Below are 22,370 nucleotides of genomic sequence, written 5' to 3' on the forward strand. Positions count from 1 at the left end.
CATATCTAGAAAAGCACCAGATTCCTTCATGGTGACATCTGCTCCTCGTGACTAGCAGAAACCTTCTGCAAAAATATGTGCTTGGTTGTATGAACTCCCCCTTCACCAAAATCACATATATATTGACCTCCCCCTGCCCGCCCCCACCCATCTCTTTGGAGCATTTTCTCAGAAATATCTGAAATGCTGTCATAGCCTGAGCTATGGTCCTCATTTTGCCCAAATAAAACTTAACTCATGACTCTCACGTTGTGCTTTTTTTTTTTTTAAGTCAAGGGATAGACAGTGTGTGTGTGTGGGGTGGGGGGGGGAGGGAAGCAAATAGAAACAAAGAACACAGGCAGAGGAAAAGAACAGAAAAGGTTATAGGAAAAGGAAAGGAAGCAGTCAGATTTTGAAGGTTAGGAGCCGAAAGGAACAGAAGGGAATACGGTTGCTGACTCACTGCATCTCCTGGAGAGTGTCCCGTCTCTTCAGCAGAGCTATCAGCATGCTCTTAGTTTGGATGCCTGTGACTCTTACCATAAGGTATAAGGTCTTAGCCCGCACATTTTTATCACTGTCCATCAATCCCACAGCCAGGGGAATCGCAAAGAGACGGCTCATGAAGCCTAGCTTCTCCAATCCCTCCCAGGCTGTCTCCCGGACCTCTGGATTGGAATGACTTGTGTCTTCCATGAGGCGACAAGCAGTCTCAGAATGCCACCTTGGAGATACTTGATGGGAGGCAAAAATCTGTGCCAGGATACTTACGTATGTCTTGTATTGCTCTATAGAACAGTAAACTGTGAGGTTGAGGATGGTCTCAATTATAGTATTGATAAGTCCTTCATCCAGTTTTCTTCCCATCCAATTTTGACTAGCCAAGTTTACAAGAATATCAAAGAAAGTTTGTTTGCCCGGCATGGGTTTTTGGTCTGGTTTCCTCTTTGAGATTTTTTGTCTTATTGAAGTCACAGGTGACAGTGCCTGACTTCTGCTGAGTCCAGTCATGTCCCAGTCCTTATCTTGGTAGGATAGGTGGAGATCACAGTGCAAGAAGACGGGGGTACCCTCAGGCCAAAGACGGGCACGGATCACTGAGTTGGGGATGTAGCCATCTGGAGGAAAGGGCCAAGGCCGCCCTTGACCAAAGAAACGCCATAATATCTGATAAGGTTTCAACCCATCCCAGCCAGCCAGTCGCAACTGCGGAGGAACCACGAATGGGGGACGATCACGTTTAGGAGTAAGAATAGGAAAATCAATATACTTATCTTCCAGAAAATGCAATGTGGGTCCCTCCTGCATCACAGAGGACTTAGGCCTCTCTTCCTCCACAACATGGGGCACAGTATGGTCAAAGGCAATCATCCGCTTGTTAACAAGAGCCTCTAGCCCCTGTAATTCCTGCGGCCCTTGACCAAAGTAGACAAATTTGGGTACAAATACTTTTTTGAATGAAAAGAAGAAGCTAGGCAGGAAGGGTTTAGGGGCTTCTTGTATGTCATCTGCATTGTTCAGGAGAGTTAGGTGAATCAGCTGGGCTGGAGGGAGCAGTTTTAAGCAGGATACCAGGTAAAGACTCTGGTTGAAAGTCAGAAGCAGGTCACCCCGGTCATTGGCAAAGCAGAGTGGGCCAAAATATAACGCAGAGTCCAACTCAGTTATGAGTTTCCCACGGAAGTCCCAGATCCGGACTGAGCCGCCAGCGTCCCCGGTGACAAAAAGTTTCAGGGAAAGGCAGACATCAAATGAAGTGATGGCACATTGGTGCAGGCATTTTGTCTCTTTAAAGTCAGATCTCTGCTTTGATCCTGGAGATGTCAGGAAGTCCTGATAACTCCAGAGATGCCAGTGGTGGTTCTCAGTGATGGCACCCACAGAACCTGGCAAGAGTATCACGTGCTTTAGGGGGCAAACACAGAGAATTTGGCTGACAGGCTGCAGGACTACCCTGTTCCCCTGAAGCACAGCTTCTGTCAGGTATACAATATTATCCATGCCATAGGAACAGAGCAAGGAGTACTCCTGGGGACCCTCCAAGGTAGACAATGCCAGGACTGCCCCAGAGTGAAGAATCTTTGCTACTCGGGCACAACTGTAGTGGGAGAGGATTCTCACAGTGCCACTGTCATGCCCACTGAACATCAGTCCTACAAGGCCCTTACCCAAATGGTAGTGCCCATAGGCCAGGCATCTGACTCTATCCCCAAGGTTTACTGAAGGGCACATAAGATACTTGGCTGTGCAAGGAGAGCGTGTTGCATCAAACACCAGCACCTCTGAACCATCTGTTGCCACAAAGAGCTCCTCTCTGTGTGAGTCATAGGCCCAAGCCACAGCCTTATCCATGATAAGTAGAGGCCAAGTGATAACCAGGAGATCTCCTGTTACTGGAGACAAGAAGCGCAACAGACCATCCTTAGTGGCACATAGGATCCGAGTCCAATTATGGCCACAGCAGACCCGCCGCACCTCCTGGGGAGCAGAACCACAGACATTGAAGAGGCTGTAAAAGTAGGGCAGGTGATACAATGAGAAAGTGTGGTTAGTCTGGCAGAAAAAGGTGCTATTATCAATGAACTGCAGTCTCTGCATGTTCTTGTCAATATCCAGCTGCCGCAGCAAGTTCCCAAAGGCAAGGTTCCATTCCTTCACAACACCTTCACCACCTGCTGTTAGTAAGGTATAGGTCTCTGACCGGCTTTGGATACATATCACTGATGAGGAATGAGCCTGGAAGCTGTGGAGGAAGTTACCTCTGTCTAGACCCCAAGCATGGATTTCTCCATCCTTGTTTCCAACATAGAAGTAGCCCTGAGATAAACAAGTGAAGGAGCAGGTGATGGTGGAGCCACTGTTGATGGGAGTGAACTTCTTCACCTCTTCTAGCTGGCCCTGACCTCGGTGGGTGAAGACTCTCACCTTATTCTCACAATGAGCCAGCAGGGAGCCCGGGGGGCCATTCAGGGAAAAGCCCTGAACAAGCTCACCACCAGGCACAGGCACAGTTTGGGCCATTTGCAGGCCCCTGCCGTTTGGCAAGATAAACCAGGTGACCACAGCGCCCAGGGTGCCAGAGAGAAGCATCTCAGTTTCTGAGTCATAGCTGAGGCAGCTGATGGAGAAACGACAGGGGACCATACTCAGAGATATGAACCCTTGATGGTGATCCCCAAAGAGCCACAGGCACATGTCATCACAGTAAGCAATTAACATGTGATAGGGAGCTATGTGGACCATCGCTTGGATGGGTGGCACTTGAGCCATCACACGGAACTTCATCTTTTTTATCACTCCTTCCATTTCTGCAGCTTTCTTCTGTACCCAGAGTACTGCCTAGAAGAGGATGAGAGATGAAAGCCTCACCATGGAGGAAGCCTCCTCCCCAATGTGAGGGGTAGATGGACCTCCCTGGTGGGCCAGTGGCTAAGGCTCTGTGCTCCCAATGCAGGGGGCCCGAATTCAATTCCTGGTCAGGGAACCAGATCCCACATGCCACAGCAAAGATCAAAGATCCCACATGCTGCAACTAAGACCTGGCACAGCTGAATAAATAAAAAATTTTAAGTGAGGGGTAGAAAAATGTTGAATGTTTAGATCCCTTTTCCCTCTTGTGGGTCTAAGAAAAGACTGAATAGCTTGACTTTGGGAGTTTCCTGATGCTAGGAGTCAGGTGTGTGATAGAAGCACTATGTTTAAGGCTCTTTCCTTGGCCTTTAGCCTACTTTATGGAGAATGTGAATTCTGTCAACCTGATGATTAGAGGGGAAGAAGGATCACTGCATCCAGGTCAGATTGGGATATGGAGATGGGTATTACAATGAACTAGCTTAGAATCACCCTCAGCATCCTAAGATGAGGGCAGTTTAAGTATTATGCATATAAAATGGATTAAGCACGAGGTAGGGGACTTCCCTGGTGGTCCAGAGATTAAGAATTTGCCTGCCAATGTAGGGGACACGGGTTCATTCCATGGCCTGGGAATATTCACATGCCGGGGGGCAGCTAAGCCTGTGTGCCACAAATAATGAGTCTGTGCTATAGAGCCCACAAGCCACAACTAGTAGGCCTATGCAGCGTGACTGCTGAAACGTGCGTGCCCTAGAGTGCACGCTCCGTGACAAAAGAAGCCACTTCAATGAGAAAGCCGCTCACTGCAACTAGAGAGTAGCCCCCATTCATTACAACTGGAGAGAGGCTGAGCCCGGCAACAAAGACCCGGTGCAGCCAAGTAAATAAATACAATTTAAAAGAAAAAGAATGAGGGGGAAAAGGACGAGGTCACTTTACCTGCATTTGTTTTGAATACAGTTCCACCCAGTTTAAGGAGACAAAATAGTTGTCATCAGTGGAGTAGAAGCAGATGAAAGGTTTGCTCTCAGGATGGTGAGACTCTTGGCATAGAATCTCAGCCCAGTCACTCAGCATATTCACAGCACCCTCTGTTTTTTCACCAACCTGAGAGAGAGGAGTGACCTGAGCTAAGAGGGTTGAATCCCCACATACTCATTCATTTAATGAATATTGAGGGATTAGTGGAAGTCTCTTCTTTCGCTGACCAACATTTATTCACCCTACTTCTAGAAAGCACAATTGGGGGAGCTATCCTCTCCTCCCTCACCCTCAGAATGCATCCTAATTCATCACGGTATCTGCCAGCCTTTCTCACCAAAGTTCTGTGAGAGAAGTAAGCCCCAACACCCTTACATATCTATTCTATATAATGGGTATTAATTCTTCCCTGTGCATCAGGAATGCTACTAGTTATATACCATCCTTAAGAGAACTGAGAAAATAGCCCCTCAAATCATTGTGTCCTGTGGATCAGATGAGGTACCACCTTTGAGAAAGGCTGGTGGTATGTTTGTGACAGACACTGGGGATATGATGCTGAACAAAAGAGTTATGAGCTAAGCTCTTAAAAGATAAGAGTCCAGTGGAACAGGTGCTAAGCAAACAACTACACATGACTATCTGTATGTATGAATGCTCAGTCGCTCAGTTGTGTCCTACTCATTGCAACCCCATGGACTATAGCCCGCCCAGCTCCTCTGTCCATAGGATTTTCCTGGCAAGAATCCTGAAGTGGGGTGTCATTTCCTCCTCCAGGGGATCTTCCCGACTCAGGGATCGAACCCGTGTCTTCCGTATCTCCTGCATTGACAGGCAGATTCTTTTTTATTACTGAGCCTTCTAACAAATGACTTATACAAAACAAAATCTTTGAAAGAAATACAATCCTGTATGAGAATGACAAAGGAACTCAACCTTGGCAAATATCGCTCCCTGTCACAGTTGGACCAAAACTTTAAAGTTCCTGCCTGCACCCAAAGGACCACTCCTGTCACAATCACAGACATGATGTTGTAGCCTCTGGGAAACTCATGCTTCACACACGTGGAATGCCCACCATGTGTGATGGCTAGACCTGTGGCATGCACCTCCTTCACTATTCTCATGGGCATCCATGGAAAACATGTGGTCGACAACACAGAGTTAGCTGTGCCTCAGCTCCAATATTCTGAATTCTGACCCAGTGGAGTGTGTGTGTGTGCACATGTGCACACGCACTTCACTCACATGCATCTCTCAAGAAAAGTTTGTTTCTTTTCAACATGTTACATAGTACAATCCACACTACCTTCTAGTGACTGTAGCGTATTCCTAGGATATATATCCTTATTTATATAAGGATATCCTTATAACAAGCATATATGAACTCCTCATTCTGACTACCCAAAGTTGAGGCTCAATAAGTTTATTTTGGAAGTCCCTCTTCTCAGCAGACACTCATGCTATACCTGCCTCTTGAACAATCGTCCACAAATTTAACTCTCCAAATCTCTGCAATAGAATGTGTACTATGACCACCTAGGCTGGCAAGTGAAATACTCAAGTTCGGTTCAGTTCAGCTCAGTCACTCAGCCATGTCCGACTCTGTGACCCCATGGACTGCCAGGCCTCCCTGTCCATCACCAACTCCTGGAGCTTGTTCAAACACATGTCCACTGAGTCGGTGATGCCATCCAACCATCTCATCCTCTGTCATCCCCTTCTCCCCCTGCCTTCAATCTTTTCCAGCTGCTGCTGCTAAGTCACATCAGTCGTGTCTGACTCTGTGCGACCCCATAGACAGCAGCCCACCAGGCTCCCCTGTCCCTGCAATTCTCCAGGCAAGAATACTGGAGTGGGTTGCCATTTCCTTCTCCAGTGCATGAAAGTGAAAAGTGAAAGTGAAGTTGCTCAGTCGTGTCCGACTCTTTGCAACCCCATAGACTGTAGCCCACCAGGCTCCTCTGTCTGCGGGATTTCCCAGGCAAGAGTACTGGAGTGGGGTGCCATCGCCTTCTCCGTCTTTCCCAGCATCAGGGTCTTTTCCAATAAGTTAGATCTTCACATCAGGTGGCCAAAGTATCGGAGTTTCAGCTTCAGCATCAGTCCTTCCAATGAATATTCAGGACTGATTTCCTTTAGGATTGACTGGTTGGATCTCCTTGCTGTCCAAGGGACTCTCAAGAGTCTTCTCCAACACCACAGTTCAAAAGCATCAATTCTTCGGCACTCAGCTTTCTTCACAGTCCAACTCTCACATCCATACATGACTACTGGAAAAACCATAGCTTTGACTAAATGGACTTTTCTTGGCAAAGTAATGTCTCTGCTTTTTAATATGCTGTCTAGGTTGGTCACAGCTTTTCTTTCAAGGAGCAAGCATCTTTTAATTTCATGATTGCAGTCACCATTTGCAGTGATTTTGGAGCCCAGGAAAAGAAAGTCTCTCACTGTTTCCACTGTTTCCCCAACTATTCCCCATGAAGTGATGGGACCACATGCTGTGATCTTAGTTTTTTGAATGTTGAGTTTTAAACCAGCTTTTTCACTTTCCTCTTTCACTTTCTTCAAGATGTTCTTTAGTGCCTCTTCACTTTCTGCCATAAGGGTGGTGTCACCTGCATATCTGAGGTTATTAATATTTCTCCTGGCAATCTTGATTCCAGCTTGTGCTTCATCCAACCCAACATTTCTCATGATGTACTCTGCATATAAGTTAAATAAGCAGGGTGACAATATATAGCCTTGACATACTCCTTTCCCAATTTAGAACCAGTCTGCTGTTCCATGTCCAGTTATAACTGTTGCTTCTTGACTGCATACAGATTTCTCAGGAGGTAGGGAAGGCAGTCTGGTATTCCCATCTCTTGAAGAATTTCCTACAGTTTGTTGTGATCCACACAGTCAAAGGCTTTGGCATAGTCAATAAAGCAGAAGTAGATATTTTTCTGGAACTCTCTTGCTTTTTCTATAATCCAGCTGATGTTGGCAATTTGATCTCTGGTTCCTCTGCCTTTTCTAAATCCAGCTTGAACATCTGGAAGTTTTCAGTTCATGTACCGTTGAAGCCTGGCTTAGAGAATTTTGAGATTACTTTGCTAGCGTGTGAAATGAGTGTAATTGTGCAGTAGTTTGGAATGAAAACTGACCTTTTCCAGTCTTGTGGCCACTGCTGAGTTTTCCAAATTTGCTGCCATACTGAGTGCAGCACTTTAACAGCATCATCGTTTAGGATTTGAAATAGCTTAGCCGGAATTCCATCATCTCCACTAGCTTTGTTCATAATGATGCTTCCTAAGGCTCACTTGACTTCGCATTCCAGGATGTCTGGCTCTAGGTGAGTGATGACACCGTCATGGTTATCTGGGTCATTAAGATCTTTTTTTTTTTTTTTTTTTTTTGCATAGTTCTTCTGTGTATTCTTGCCACCTCTTCTTAATATCTTCTGCTTCTGTTAGGTCCATATTGTTTCTGTCCTTTATTGTGCCCAAATTTGCATTAAATATTCCCTTGGTATCTCTAATTTTCTTGAAGAGATTTCTAGTCTTTCCCATTCAATTGTTTTCCTCTATTTCTTTGCATTGATCACTAAGAAGGCTTTCTGACCTCTCCTTGCTAGTCTTTGGAACTCTGCATTCAGATGGGTATATCTTTCCTTTTCTCTTTGCCTTTAGCTTCTCTTCTTTTCTCAGCTATTTTTAAGGCCTCCTCAGACAACCGTTTTGCCTTTTTGCATTTCTTTTTCTTGGGGATGGTACAGTGTCACGGACCTCTGTCCATAGTTCTTCAGTCACTCTGTCTATCACATCTAATCCCTTGAATCTATTCATCACTTCCACTGTATAATCGTAAGGGATTTGATTTAGGTCATACCTGAATGATCTAATGGTTTTCCCTAGTTTCTTCAATTTAAGTCTGAATTTTGCAATGAGGAGTTCATGATCTGAGCCACAGTCTGCTCCCAGTCTTGTTTTTGCTGACTGTATACAGCTTCTTCATCTTTGGCTGCAAAGAATATAATCAATCTGATTTTGGTGTTGACCGTCTGGTGAAGTCCATGGGTAGATTCAACTCTTGTGTTGTTGGAAGAGGGTATTTGCTATGACCAGTGCATTCTCTTGGGAGAACTCTGTTAGCCTTTGCCCTGCTTCATTTTGTACTCCAAGTATTAATACTTCTTTACTCAAAATTCCCATCACGCCTGCTGCCTACATCCACAGAGGCTTTGAAACTGCGCTGAAGCCATTATCCACAACTCAGAATCTCTGTCCTCCCTAAAATTTTCATTGTCAGATTGTTGTATATTCTGAGAGAATACAGAGAGCTGGAGAACTTCAAGCATGATTCAGGGACAGCCACAGAGTTGAGAGGATCATGGTGTCTGATCATGATCTTCCCTCTTCATTGAACCAGAAACCTCATTTACACACCCTTTATGCCTTAGTTAATCACCATCCCTCTCCTCCTTTCCAGACTTCGTGGACAAATAATTTACTCACTCCTTCAGCACTGTCAATGCCCATCTACAGAAGAACTCTAAAAGAAAACGATATCTTAAGCCCAAGCAGTATATCTCTACCTGGCACTACTGTTACCTACTCTGTGTCAATCCCCATTCCTTGCTCTTCCTCCTCCTTCCATCCCGATAAAACTTGGAACTTGATTAAGGTGATCATGGACTCAGAAATTCTGGAGAGTGGTACTGACACATGCTCCAATACTTCAGCCACCTGGTGTGAAGAGCTGACTCATTGGAAAAGACCCTGATGCTGGGAAAGATTGAGGCAAAAGGAGAAATGGGCGACAGAGGATGAGATGGTAAGATAGCGTCACTGACTCAATGGACGTGAGTTTGAGCAAACCCCAGGAGATAGTGAAGGACAGGGAAGCCTGGTCTGCTACACAGTCCACGGGGTCACAAAGAGTCGGACATGACTGAGCAACTGAACAACAGTGACGACAGAGTGGCACCATGGTGCATCAAGGCTGGCACAACCCTGTGCTCTCTGACCTTCTCTCTTCTACCTACTTTTAATTTAAAGCTGGAAGTGTGGCAACTATCTTGTACCTTTATGATAGTAAGCTGAACACTAAAGAGGTAAAAAAAGGAGTAAAAAGGAACATGATTCTTTGACACCATGTAAGACAAATTCCTCCTGCTTGTTTAATCCATTTAAGGCCATTTTCTGGTTTTCATTTAGTTTTCGTAGCACATGTTCTAATTATAACTAATGTTATCATATTAATCTAGACTTGGGAGTTGTTTAGGGCTGTGAGAGGCCCTTCCAAAGTGGCTCACATGTTGCTCCTGCCACAGGCTGCCCTGACAGGGATAGAGAATTAGTCTAAGCCCACCATGCACCTCATACACGTCACCTGTTTATCCTTCAGGATGCTCTTTAAGAGGGGTTTCAAGTCCTTCCACTCAGGAATAAGTCTGGGTGATGTTGATGTTCTCGTGATATCCCAGCACTTAAAAGACATCTTGGATTATAGAATCTGTGGAAACAAAAGTGACTGAAATACAATGTCTGATGTGAGACTGGAAAATAAGGAAACTGAGAGAGGGAAGAGCAACAGAGAAATTTAGAGAAGGGCAGAAGCAAATTAGTCCTTTAGAAACAGGAGAAGCTCTTATTTCAGAAAGATAGGGGCCAGGACTTCCCTGGTGGTACAGTGGATAAGAATTTGCCTGCCAATGCAGGGAACACAGATTCCATCCGTGCTCCAAGAAGATTTCACATGCCGAGGAGCAACAAAGCCCATGCACCATAACTACTGAGCCCACGCTCTGCAATGAGAAGCTGCTGTGATGAAAAGCCCACACACTGCAAGGAAGAATAGCCCTCGCTTGCTTCAACTAGAGAAAGCCTGAGTGCAGCAGCGAAGACCCAGTGAAGCCAAAAACAAAACAAAACAAATAGGGGTCAGAGTGAACTACTGATGCTTGCAACATGGATGAGTCCCAAAAACGTTATAGAACATATACTATTTGATTCCATCTATTATATGAAATTCTAGAAAGGAATCATTGAACCTATAGAGACAGAGAGCAGATGAGTGACTACTTGGGGCTAAGAATTTGGGGGATTGCCTAGGCAGGGGTAAAAGGGAACATCTTGCAGTGATGGAAATGTTCTATATCATGACTTTGGTAGTTGTCACATGGGTATATAAATTTGTCAGAACTCACCGAAACATACACTTAAATGCGTATACTTTAGTGCATGCAAATTATACCTAAATATGGTTTCTAAAGATAGGAATGCAGTAGGGGTTTTTATGAAATCTACAATAGGAAAAAATGTAGCAAAAGCAAGCTGTTAGGTGAGCTTGAGTCAGTTGTAGCACAGGTAAAACAACACAGGAGCCCGGCTTTCCAGCCCTCCTGTAACTCTCATTGGCATGCTCATTTCTTAACACATAACTTTGTAGACACAACTGTGTCTATCCTCAACACAACTGAAGCCTTCATGTATGTGAAAGTCACTCATCCGTTCAACATAGATTCACTCAGTGTTCATTATATGCCAGGCTCTGTGCTGAGAGCTAAAGACAAAGCAGTGAACAAGAATGTTTATCTGCCTGCATGGAGTTTACTATCTAACACAGAAGGCAGACACTGAACAAGATGCCAGACTAAAATAAGCTGAAAGTCTCCCACTACAAACTCCTTAGAGATTCTGGGTAGAATAACAAGTAGCTCAATTCCAGGAGCCAGAAGTGAAGAAAGGGTTAGGGAGAAAGACACAACAATAAGTGCAAACTGCTTCTGTGATGGTCCTGAAGAGGTATAGTTTTCAGAGCCTCAAACTGACCCTAATGGCTGGGAATTAGGGTAGTACTGCCTTGGCTAAGAGAGGAGAGAGGACTTGGGCCATGAGAGAGAGTGACCCGGGACTTCGCTGGTGGTCAAGTGGTTAAGAATCTGCCTGCCCTAGGTAGGGGACACAGGTTCAATCCCTGGTTCAGGAAGATCCCACAACAAAGCCCACAAGATGCAACTACTGAAGCCCGTGTGCCTAGAGCCCATGCTCTGCAATAAGAGAAGTCATCACAATGAGAAGCCTGTACACCTCAATGAAGAGTAGCCCCCATTCACCATGATTGGAGAAAGCCAGTGTACAGCAACAAAGACCCAGCACAGACAAAACTAAATAGATAAATAAACAGAAAAGAGAGCTAGGGACCCAGAACTGAGACTCCTCCATTACCTTGGAGAATGATACTTCCACAGACAGAGCTGGCTTATGACCAGCTTCATGAAAGCTTACACACCTTTAAATCTTTTTTCCATGCATGAGTTGAGAATATACGTACCTCCATATTCAGGAGATAACTGAATGGGTATCATCAAGCTTTCAAAATAATTCTCTGACACATTATCTCCCTAAGAAGAGAAGGAAGGAGAAAGACCACAGAGCATACGAATAATTCTTTCTAAAGAAATTATTTAAAATCTGCACCTGAGAGGGTAATGAGCTACAGGGGTAACAAAAATCTCCTTTACAAGGTCTTAGCATGCTCTGCATAGGTTATCTGACATCTGCTGTTCTCAAATGAAATTCCCAGAACATTGAAAGCCATATTTAATATTATGTTATAGGTGTATATTAAAAAAATCTAAGGAAACCACCAAAAACAAAGAAGCAAATAGTCTGTATGATTTAACCAGGGGGAAGGGGATAGGAAAGAAAAGAAATATAAATCAATCCAATAGGGGAAATATAAGACAAAACATAAGAAGGAAAAAAGAGGTCATGTAAATAGAAATAAGGTGATAGAAACAAATCTAAATATGTTATCGTCATAATAAGTACAGACTAAACTCTTTAGGTAAAAGACAAATTTTCAAACAAATATTGTATATTAATGCATATATATGGAATCTAGAAATATGGTACTGATGAGCAGTCAAGATACAGACATGGAGAACAGACTTGCAGACACAGTGGGGGAAGGAGAGGGTGGGATGAATGGAGAGAGTAGTGTGGAAACCTTTACATTATCATATGTAAAACAGATTTCTTTCTTTTCTTTTCTTTTTTTTTTTTTGGCCGTATGACACAGGGAACTCAACCCCATGCTCTGTGACAATCTAGAAGGGTGGGATAGAGTGGAAGGTGGGAGGGAGGTTCAAGAGGAAGGGGACATATGTATACATATGGCTGATTCATTTTGATATATGGCAGAAATCAACACAACATGGTAAGGCATTTTAATCCTCCAATTAAAAATACATAATTTTTTTAAAAGACAAACTTTCAGATTAGATTTTTTTAAAAATTAATAAAGTATAGTTGTATGCTGTTAGTAAGAAACAAATCTAATATTTAAAAACATAAAAACTTTAAAGTATCATTATTACCATGGTCTTCTATTCTGAAAATTGTTTAAAAACAAGAAAAATAATGAAAAGATCTTTGCAAACTCCACATTCAGCAAAACCAGGAGATGAGTATAATTGGAAGAGAATAAGTTACATGTAAGGACTGAGAAAAGCAGCTGAAATTAGGGGCAGTTATGAAATAGGAACTGGAAACAAGAAACTATGGGGAAAAAAAGGCTTCCCTAGTGGTTAAGAATCCGCCTGCCAACACAGGGGAGAGGGGTTCGACACCTGATACTGGAAGATCTCACATGCCATAGAGCAGCTAAGCCCGTGCACCACAGCCACTGAGCCCAAAAGCCCTACAGCCTGTGCCTTGCAAAGGAGAAGCCACTGCAGTGAGAAGCCCACTGCCTGCAACTAGAGAGCAGCTCCCTCTCACCACAACTAGAAAAAGCCTGAGGGGAAAAAACGAAGATCCAGGGCAGCCAAAAATAAATAATCAATTAATTAAAAAAATAATAACTATGGAGGAACACTTGAGCGTAAAGAGGGACAAGCAGAGGCAGCTGTAAAAAATATGAGGAAAATTACATTTCCCAAAGGTGAGGGTCTCATCACTAGGGTCCTCCTACTTGTAACTATGGCTGCAAGAAACTGGGAAACAGAGGAAGGAGGGCTGCTCAATCTTTTATAAAAGTCATGTTTATGATGGGAGACAAGAAGGGAGCTTTAGTTTTTGTTTAGTTTTTGCTTGTTTTGGCTGTGCTGTGGGGGTTTTCCTGGTGGTTCAGTGGTAAAGAATGCACCTGCAATGAAGGAGACGTAAGAGACTCGGGTTTGATCCCAGGGTTGGAAAGATCTCCTGGAGGAGGGCAGTCCAACCCACTCAAGTATTCTTGCCTGGAGAATCCCATAGACAGAGGAGCCCAGTGGGCTACAGCCCATGGGTTCTCAAAAAGCCAGAAATGACTGAAGCAACTTAACAAGCATGCATGCATGTGTGACCAGGGATTGAACCCAGGCCACAGCAGTAGAAGCCTGAAATCTTAACCACTAGGCCACCAGGCAACTCCCAAGAAGTAAGCTCTAATGTTATGAAAACCAGCTGACTTGGAACTCCACTCTGACTCCTTCAACATACCCAGGAACCTCTTGCAAAGAACTAGTCCGAGAAAACTCAGACAATGATGTGCAAGAAGAAAAGAATGAGTATAATATTAATCCAAAGCTACAAAATGAACTGTTCATGGGTTCTTGAGGCAAGAATACTGGAGTGGTTTGCCATTCCCTTTTCCAGTGGACCATGTTTTGTCAGAATTCTCCACCATGACCCATCCATCTTGGGTGGCCCTGCACGACATAGCTTATAGCTTATAGCTTCATTGTGATCCATGTGATCATTTTGGTTAGCTTTCTGTGGTTTTCATTCTGGAGGCTGTGGGATTGTAGTACTTGCTTCTTCTGTTTGATCTCTGATGGATGAGGATAAGAGCTTGTGCAAGCTTCCTAGTGGAAGGGAGGCTTGCTCCTTGGAAGAAAAGCTACAACCAACCTAGACAGCATATTAAAAAGAGACATCACTTTGCTGACAAAAGTCCATATAGTCAAAGCTATGGTTTTTCCAGTAGTCATGTATGGATGTGAGAGTTGGACCATAAAGTAGGCTGAGTGCTGAAGAATTGATGCTTTTGAACTGTGATGTTGGAGAAGACTCATGAAAATCCCTTGGACAGCAAGGAGATCAAACCAGTCAATCCTAAAGAAAAGCGACCCTGGATATTCATTGGAAGGACTGATGCTAGAGGTGAAGCTCCAGTACTTTGGCTACCTGATGCAAGGAGCCAACTCGCTGGAAAAGACCCTGATGCTGGGAAAGATTGAGGGCAGAAGGAGAAGGGGAAGACAGAGGATGAGATGGTTGGATGGCATCACGGACTCAATGGACAGGACACTATCAAAAAAATAAAAAGACAATCCACAGATGGGAGGAAATAATTGCAAGTCATCTATATAGTGAGGATATAATATCTAGAATATATAAAGAACAGTTAGAATTGAATAAAAAGACAAATAACCCAAATTAAAAATAGGCTAAGGATTCGAAATGACATTTCCCCAAACAAGAAATGTAAATGGCTAATACCCACAAGAAAAGATGCTCAACATCATGAGTCTTTAAAGAAATGCAAATCAAAACAACAAGATACCACCAAATATCCACTACAATGGCTATACTTTTTAAAAATGGAAAGTAACAAGGGTTGGCAAGGATGTGGAGAAATTGGAATCAAATTGTCAAAACTTGGAAGGCCATCCTTGATAGGTAAGTGAATAAATAAATTGCAGTACCTCTAGACAATGGAACATTATTCAGTTCTAAAAAGAAGTGAGCTATTAAGACACGAGAGGACATGGAGGAACATTAAATGCTTATTATTAAGTGAAGGAAGCCAATCTGAAAAGGTGACATACTGTATAATTCCAACTATATGACATTCTTGGAAAGGTAAAACAATAAAAAGATTAGTTGTCAGGGTTGGATGGGATGAATTCAGAGATGAATAGGCAGAGCAGCAAGAATTTTTCTTCTGGTTTTTTATTTTGTTTTGGCCACGAGGCATGTGGAATCTTAGCTCCCTGACCAGGGCTTGAACCCATACCCCTTTCACTGGAAAGCGAAGTCTTAACCACTGAACCACCAGGGAAGTCTCTCAGAGATGATTTTTATGGCATTAAAAACACTCTGTGATGGGACTTCCCTGGTAGTCCAGTGGCTAAGACTCTAAGCTCCCAATTCAGGGGGCCCAGGTTTGATCCCTGATCAGGGAACTACATCCCACATGCCACAACTAAAGATCCCACAACTAAGCCCCAGAGCAGCCAAGTAAATAAATGAAAGAAAGTGAAAAGTGAAATTTGCTCAGTCATATCTGACTCTGTGTGAATTCTCCAGGCTATAATACTGGAATGGGTATCCTTTTCTCTTCCCAACCCAGAGATCGAACCCAGGTCTGCCCACATTGCAAGTGGGTTCTTTCCCAAGTGAGCCACAGGGGAAGCCCAAGAGTACTGGAGTGGATAGCCTATCCCTTCTCTGGTGGATCTTCCTGACCCAGGAATCAAAATGGGGTCTCCTGCATTGCAGGAGGATTCTTTAACAACTGAGCTATCAGAGAAGCCCCAATAAATAAATATTTTTTTAAAATGCTCTATGATATTAAAGTGATGGATATATATCATTATCAGTTCAGTTGAGTCGTTCAGTCGTGCTGACTCTTTGCGACCCCATGGACTGTAGCACGCCAGGCTTCCCTGTCCATCACCAACTCCCAGAGCCTGCTCAAACTCATGTCCATCAGGTCGGTGATGCCAAATATATTTATATATATACTTTTGCCCAAACCTGTAGGATTCACACCAAGAGTGATAAGGCATGGACTTGGATGATTATACTGTATCAATGTAGGTTCATCCTTGATGAAAAAGTACCATGCTGGTGAGTGATGATACTGAGGCAGAGGTAATGCATATGTGCAGGCAGGGAGTATATGGAAAATCTCTGTACTTCCCTCCCAATTTTGTTATAAAACTGAAAGTGCTCTAAAAATATTTTTTAAAATATTTTCATGACTGATTTGCTTTTTGTATGACAGAAACCAATACAACTGTTAAGCAATTTTCCTCCAATTAAAAAAAGATTTAAAAAAATCTTCACTTAAAAACTTGTATAGAAGTGTTCATAGTAGCATTATTCATAATAGCCCCAAAGTATAAACAATCTAAATGTCCATCACTGGTGAATGAATTAAATTCTTTTTTTCATCCACATGAAGGAGAGTACTGATACATGCTGCAAAATGGATGAAACTTGAAAATACTGTATTATCCTAAAATACTATATATCTGGATGAAAGCATCTGGACACTGGATAATGACACGAAAAACTAATTATAATGAATTTCAAATGTAAAATTCTGAGCTGTGGGGTTATGAGTATTGGCTCTATTATTTATACTTTCCTGAAGCTTATCTAAATTGTAAACAAGGAATTCCCTGGCAGTCCTGTAGTTAGGACTTGGCACTTTCACTGCCATGGTCTGGGTTCAGTCCTTGGTCAAGGAACTAAGATCCCGAAAGCCATGCACTGCTCAGCGAAAAAAAAAACAAAAAAAACACCTAGTTCCAAAATAATCAACAGCTATTTGTTGACATTCTACTTTATAACATGTACTTTGCTATCCCCTGATTATCCTAAGATCAAATGCAGTCACTGTCCTCAACAAACTTAAGTGGTTAAAACTCAGGAATTGCTGTAATGGAGCATGTGAAGCTGCATGCTATGCCACAGAAGATTCTAGGGGGAAAACATAGGTTCTCAGCACAAGAGGAGCATGAAGGGGGCTGCTCATGCAGATAATGCATTCCAGGAGGAGAGTATGGCACAGACACTGAAAGTATGATTTGTGCCCAAAACTGCATAGTAGTTACTCTTTTTTTTAATTTTTAAAATTTATTTTATTGTGTATTTTTGGGGGGCTGCACTGGGTCTTCATTGCCGCATGCAGGCTTTTTCTGGTTGCAGCAAGCAGGGGCTACTCTCTAGCTGTGGTGTGTGGGCTTCTCATTGCACTGGCTTCTCTTGTTGCAGAGTACAGGCTCTGCAGTGAGTGGACTCAGTAGTTGTGGCCCACAGACTTAGTCGCCCATGGCATATGGGATCTTAGTTCCCAGACCAGGGATCGAACCCATGTCGCCTGCACTGGCAGGCAGGTTCTTAACCACTGGACCACCAAGAAAGTCCCAGAAGTTAAATATTCTTACAGCACAAGGTTCAAGAGGGCAATAGAAAAAAAAAAAAGTGGCTAGGTGGTAAGGAGTTCAATTTTTAATTTATTCATTTTTGACTGCTGGGTCTTCCTTACTACACCCAGGCTTTCTCTAGTTGTGGTGAGTGAAGGCTACTCTTCACTGAGATGGGCGGGCTTCTCACTGCAGTGGCTTCTCTTGTTGCAGAGCACGGGCTGCAGAGCTCAGGGTCAGTAGTTGCAGCACGCAGGCTTTGTTGCTCCACTGCATGTGGGACCTTCCTGAAGCAGGGATCAAATCTGTGTCCCCTACATTGGCAGGTGGATTCTTAACCACTGGACCACTGAAGTCCCAGGAGTTCAATTTTTATCTTGAGTAGTTGTTAGAAAAATACTTCAAAACAATTTTATAATATATATCTGATTTAGAGCAGTGGGAAAGGAAAATCAAATTATGAGAGCAATATAGGAGATTAGGGGTTAGAAACTATGGGCTTCCCAGATGGCACTAGTGGTAAAGAACCTGCCTGCCAATGCACGAGATGTAAGAGACAAAGGTTCTATCCCTGGGTCAGGAAGATCCCCTGGAGGAGAGCATTGCTTCTCCTGGAGGCAACCCACTCCAGTATTCTTGCCAGGAGAACCCCACAGACAGAGGAGCCTGGCAGGCTACAGTCCATAGGGTTGCAAAGAGTCGGACATGACTGAAGGAACTTAGCATGCACACACACAGAATCTATGGATCTTGAAAATTAGTTGGTGGGGAGAGTCAGGAAAGGAGAAATCTATAATGGTTCCTGGGTTTCTGAGTTGGCTGTGAATGAAATTTGGTGCATTCAGATGGACTAAAGAAGTAAGAGCAGGTATGGGGGAAAGATCAGTTTGATTTTGGATTTGTTGAGATGGTTATGGAACATATAAATGAAGACAACTGGATATGTGGGTCTGGAGATCAGGAAAAATGTCTGGATTGAAACAAATATGAAAATGATCAACCCATAGGGAGAGCTGAAGCCAGGCACCCAGAGGAGTGTGCCCACAAGGGAATATGCAGCATGAGAGGGGACTTGATAAGCAGATAACTGGGGAAGCACACTGAGAAAGAACAACTATAGGAAGATAGGATGTTCTCCCAGAAACCAGAGGAGGAGAGTTTCATGAAGGTAGATCAACTGTAACAGAGATGTCAAGTGAGATGAATTAAGAGTGGATTTGGCAAATGCTACTGACATCTTTAATGAGAACAGTATCACAGAAGAGTGATTCTTGAAGTCAGATTGGAGGGAGCTGAGGAGTAAATGAAAAGTAAGAGTACATCATAAGAAACACTGGGCTGGAGGAAGGACAAGTTGGAATCAAGATTTCTGGGAGAAATATCAATAACCTCAGATATGAAGATGACACCACCCTTATGGCAGAAAGTAAAGAAGAACTAAAGAGCCTCTTGATGAAAGTGAAAGAGGAGAGTGAAAAAGTTGGCTTAAAGCTCAACATTCAGAAAACTAAGATCATGGCATCCAGTCCCATCCCTTCATGGCATTTAGATGGGGAAACAGTGGAAACAGTGGCTGACTTATTTTGGGGGGCTCCAAAATCACTGCAGATGGTGATTGCAGCCATGAAATTAAAAGACGCTTGCTCCTTGGAAGGAAGTTATGACCAACCTAGACAGCATATTAAAAAGCAGAGACATTACTTTGTCAACAAAGGTCTGTCTAGTTAAGGCTATGGTGGTCATGTATGGATGTGAGAGTTGGACTATAAAGAAAGCTGAGAGCCGAAGAATTGATGCTTTTGAACTGTGGTGTTGGAGAAGACTCTTGCGAGTCCCTTGGACTGCAAGGAAATGCAACCAGTCCATCCTAAAGGAGATCAGTCCTGGGTGTTCATTGGAGGGACTGATGTTGAAGCTGAAACTCCAAAACTTTGGCCACCTGATGCGGAGTGCTGACTCATTTGAAAGGACCCTGATGCTGGGAAAGACTGAGGTCAGGAGGAGAAGGAGATGACAGAGGATGAGATGGTTGGATAACATCACCTACATGATGGACATGGGTTTGGGTGGACTCCGGGAGTTGGTGATGGACAGGGAGGCCTGGCGTGCTGCGGTTCATGGGGTCGCAAAGAGTCAGACATGACTGAGTGACTGAACTGAACTGAACTGAAGAAACTTAAGTGCAGCTTTTCAAAAGCTTGGAGATGAAGGGGAGAGAGGGAGGAGAGGAGAAATCGAGAGAGAGGGAGAGAAATAGAAGAGTATATAGGGTCAAGGAAAGATTTTTTTTTTAACTCCAGATTTTTCATTATTAAATTCAATAGATATGATTCCTGTCAAATTGCTATAAAAGTCCTGAAATACTTTCTCTGAATTTCTGTACTTGTTGAGGACCGGAGCAAAGAGTTCCTGGCTGCCATTAGAGTACTAAGGGGGACTGCCTTAGGGATTCCTACAATTCCAAGCACTTCTCTCCCACCTAGCAACCTCTCTTACTACCTCACTTCAGTTTCTACCATCAGGAAACTTTAAACCTTCCGAAATCCTGCATATGTCTCTCTAGGACACACATGGGAAGACCAAATGCCTGTGTGCTCAGTCACTCAGTAACGTCAGACTCTTTGCGACCCTATAGACTGTAGCCCAGCCGGTTCCTTTGTCCATGGGATTTCCCAGGCAAGAATACTGGAGTGGATGGCCATTTCCTCCTCCAGGGGACCTTCCCAACCCAGGGATCAAATCTGCATTTCCTTTGTTGGCAGGTGGATTCTTTTACCATTGGGCCACTTGGGAAGCCCAAAGACCAAATGATTAGCCCCTAAATGGTACAGATGAACCAATTTACAGGGCAAGAATAGAGACCTAGATGTAGGGAATGGCTATGTGGACATGCGGCAGTCTGGGGATGAATTGGGAAATTGGGATTGGTATATGTACACTGCCATATATAAAGCAGACAGTTAGTGGGAACTTGCTATATAGCACAGGGAGCTCAGCTCACTGCTCTGTGGTGGTATAGATGGATGGGATGGGGCAGGGGGCGGGGGGATGGAGGAAGTCCAAAGGAAGGGGATATATGTATATATATAGCTGATTCACTTCTTTGTACAGAAGAAACTAAAACAACATTGTAGAGAACTATACCCTGTTTTTTAAAAAAGGATTGTTTTAGATGAGATAATTAAACATGGTTAAATGGTGTTGGAGTAGACTCTTGATAGTCCCTTGGACAGCAAGGAGATCAAACCAATCAACCCTAATGGAAATAAACCCTGAATATTCATTGGAAAGACTGATGCTGAAGCTGAAGGTCTGATACTTTGGCCAGCTTAAGAGAAGAGCCGACTCATTGGAAAAGACCCAAATGCTGGGAAAGATTGTGGGCAGAAGAAGAAGGGGGCAACAGAGAATGAGATGGTTGGATGGCATCATCGACTCAATGGACATGAGTTTGAGCAGAATGTGGGAGTTGGTGAAGAACAGAGATGTCTAGTGTGCTGCAGTCCATGGGGTCACAAAGAGTCAGACAGGACTTAGCGACTGAACAAATGTCAGGAGGGGGATGCCATAAAGGAGGGAGAGTGCAAATACAGGAAAGAGGGGATGGGCTGCTACATCAAGCTGATATGAAGAGAAATGAGGTTTGGTTCCCACAGTCTCAGAGACTCCCTCAAGCTTTCTCTGGTAATTTAAGACTTGGAGCTCTGGCTGAAAAAAAAACGGAACATGTCTGACACTTCTATCCAAATCCTAGGCTAGGGAATTCCCTGGTGGTCCAGTGGTTAGGCCTCGATGCTTTCACTGCATAGGCCCAGGGTTCAATCTCTGGTAGGGGAGCTAAGATACTGTAAGCCTCGCAGGGGGGGGAAAAAATTCCTAGGTTAACACTCCATTTCACTAGGTTTGCAGTGAGAGGCATTTCACTTTAACCCCTCTTGACCTCAAGAAGAAATGCCCCTCTCTTTCTCCCTATGAAAACCTTTAAAAAATAAAGTGAGATACTGAAATTCAAGAGATTTTATAAAAGAAAAAAATACAGTAAAATTCAGGAGGCTATTATTGTGAGAAAAGTGAAGGGGCATGTTGTGATTGAGGGAGAATGGGGATTAAAAATGACATTGAGAATCAAATAGACTTACGTGCGTAATCCTAGGTTCTGCCACTTCAGTTTCTTCTTTTTTCCCTTTAGGTTCCTCAGACTGAACAAAGTCTTCTCTCACATATATCAGATACCTTAATGAGCTCAGTGGCTCATTAAGTGGCTCAGATACCTCAATGCCCCTCAATATACATTCTCCAAGTTGGTAAATTTTTACTAACATCATCCGTCACAGGTTTCCCATCCCCTCCTTATTCACTCCTAGCTCATACACCTTTATCCTCCACAGAAGATAACATGCCCCTAATTCTAGAAGAGACAGACTGTGTCACAGCTTCCTATAGAAAGAGTGTCACTAGCTCCAACATCATAATGGTTCAGATCTCCCAACCCCCGCCCCCCACACACTGTGTCCAGTGGGCACAACACCAGCACTGTTAAGAACCTCAAAATTCCCACATGAGTTTGAGGAGCACTGGGAGCAGGGAGAATCTGGCCCTTTGAAAATATGGCAGTAGGATGGAGAGGGCATGTAAACTGGACTTGCTCGACAGAGTGGCTTTCCGAAGGGTGACCATTTCAGATAGCACAGCCAGATGACTACAGACGCTAATGTGTTGGGATGTGATGTAGTTAGAGGAGCTTTGCTATTTTATATAAACTTCAATGCATGTTTACATATGCCAGGCACTATTTTAGGAACTGTTTATGCACTGCTCCAACAATACCTTAAATCAGGGTTGCCAGATAAAATACAATTATACTTTGATTCCCAGTTAAATTCGAAATTCAGATAAACTGTATTTGGGACATGCGCTTAAA

The 22,370-nt window shown here is 43.5% G+C and overlaps 1 protein-coding gene across 1 annotated transcript in view; it reads right to left on the minus strand.

Moving 5' to 3' along the window:
- Window positions 1-21,771, minus strand: part of LOC102398960 (WD repeat-containing protein 87) — a 29,851-nt gene extending 8,080 nt beyond the window's left edge. The window contains exons 1-5 of the mRNA XM_045163214.1: window positions 21,589-21,771; window positions 21,041-21,157; window positions 11,638-11,707; window positions 4,276-4,466; window positions 446-3,321 (exon numbers count right to left, since the gene is read on the minus strand). Coding sequence (XP_045019149.1) covers window positions 446-3,321; window positions 4,276-4,466; window positions 11,638-11,707; window positions 21,041-21,157; window positions 21,589-21,771 — 3,437 coding nt within the window. The remainder of the gene's footprint in view (window positions 1-445; window positions 3,322-4,275; window positions 4,467-11,637; window positions 11,708-21,040; window positions 21,158-21,588) is intronic.
- Between the last annotated feature and the right edge of the window lie 599 nt (window positions 21,772-22,370).

Source organism: Bubalus bubalis, chromosome 18, assembly GCF_019923935.1.
Source record: "Bubalus bubalis isolate 160015118507 breed Murrah chromosome 18, NDDB_SH_1, whole genome shotgun sequence".
NCBI lineage: Eukaryota > Metazoa > Chordata > Mammalia > Artiodactyla > Bovidae > Bubalus > Bubalus bubalis.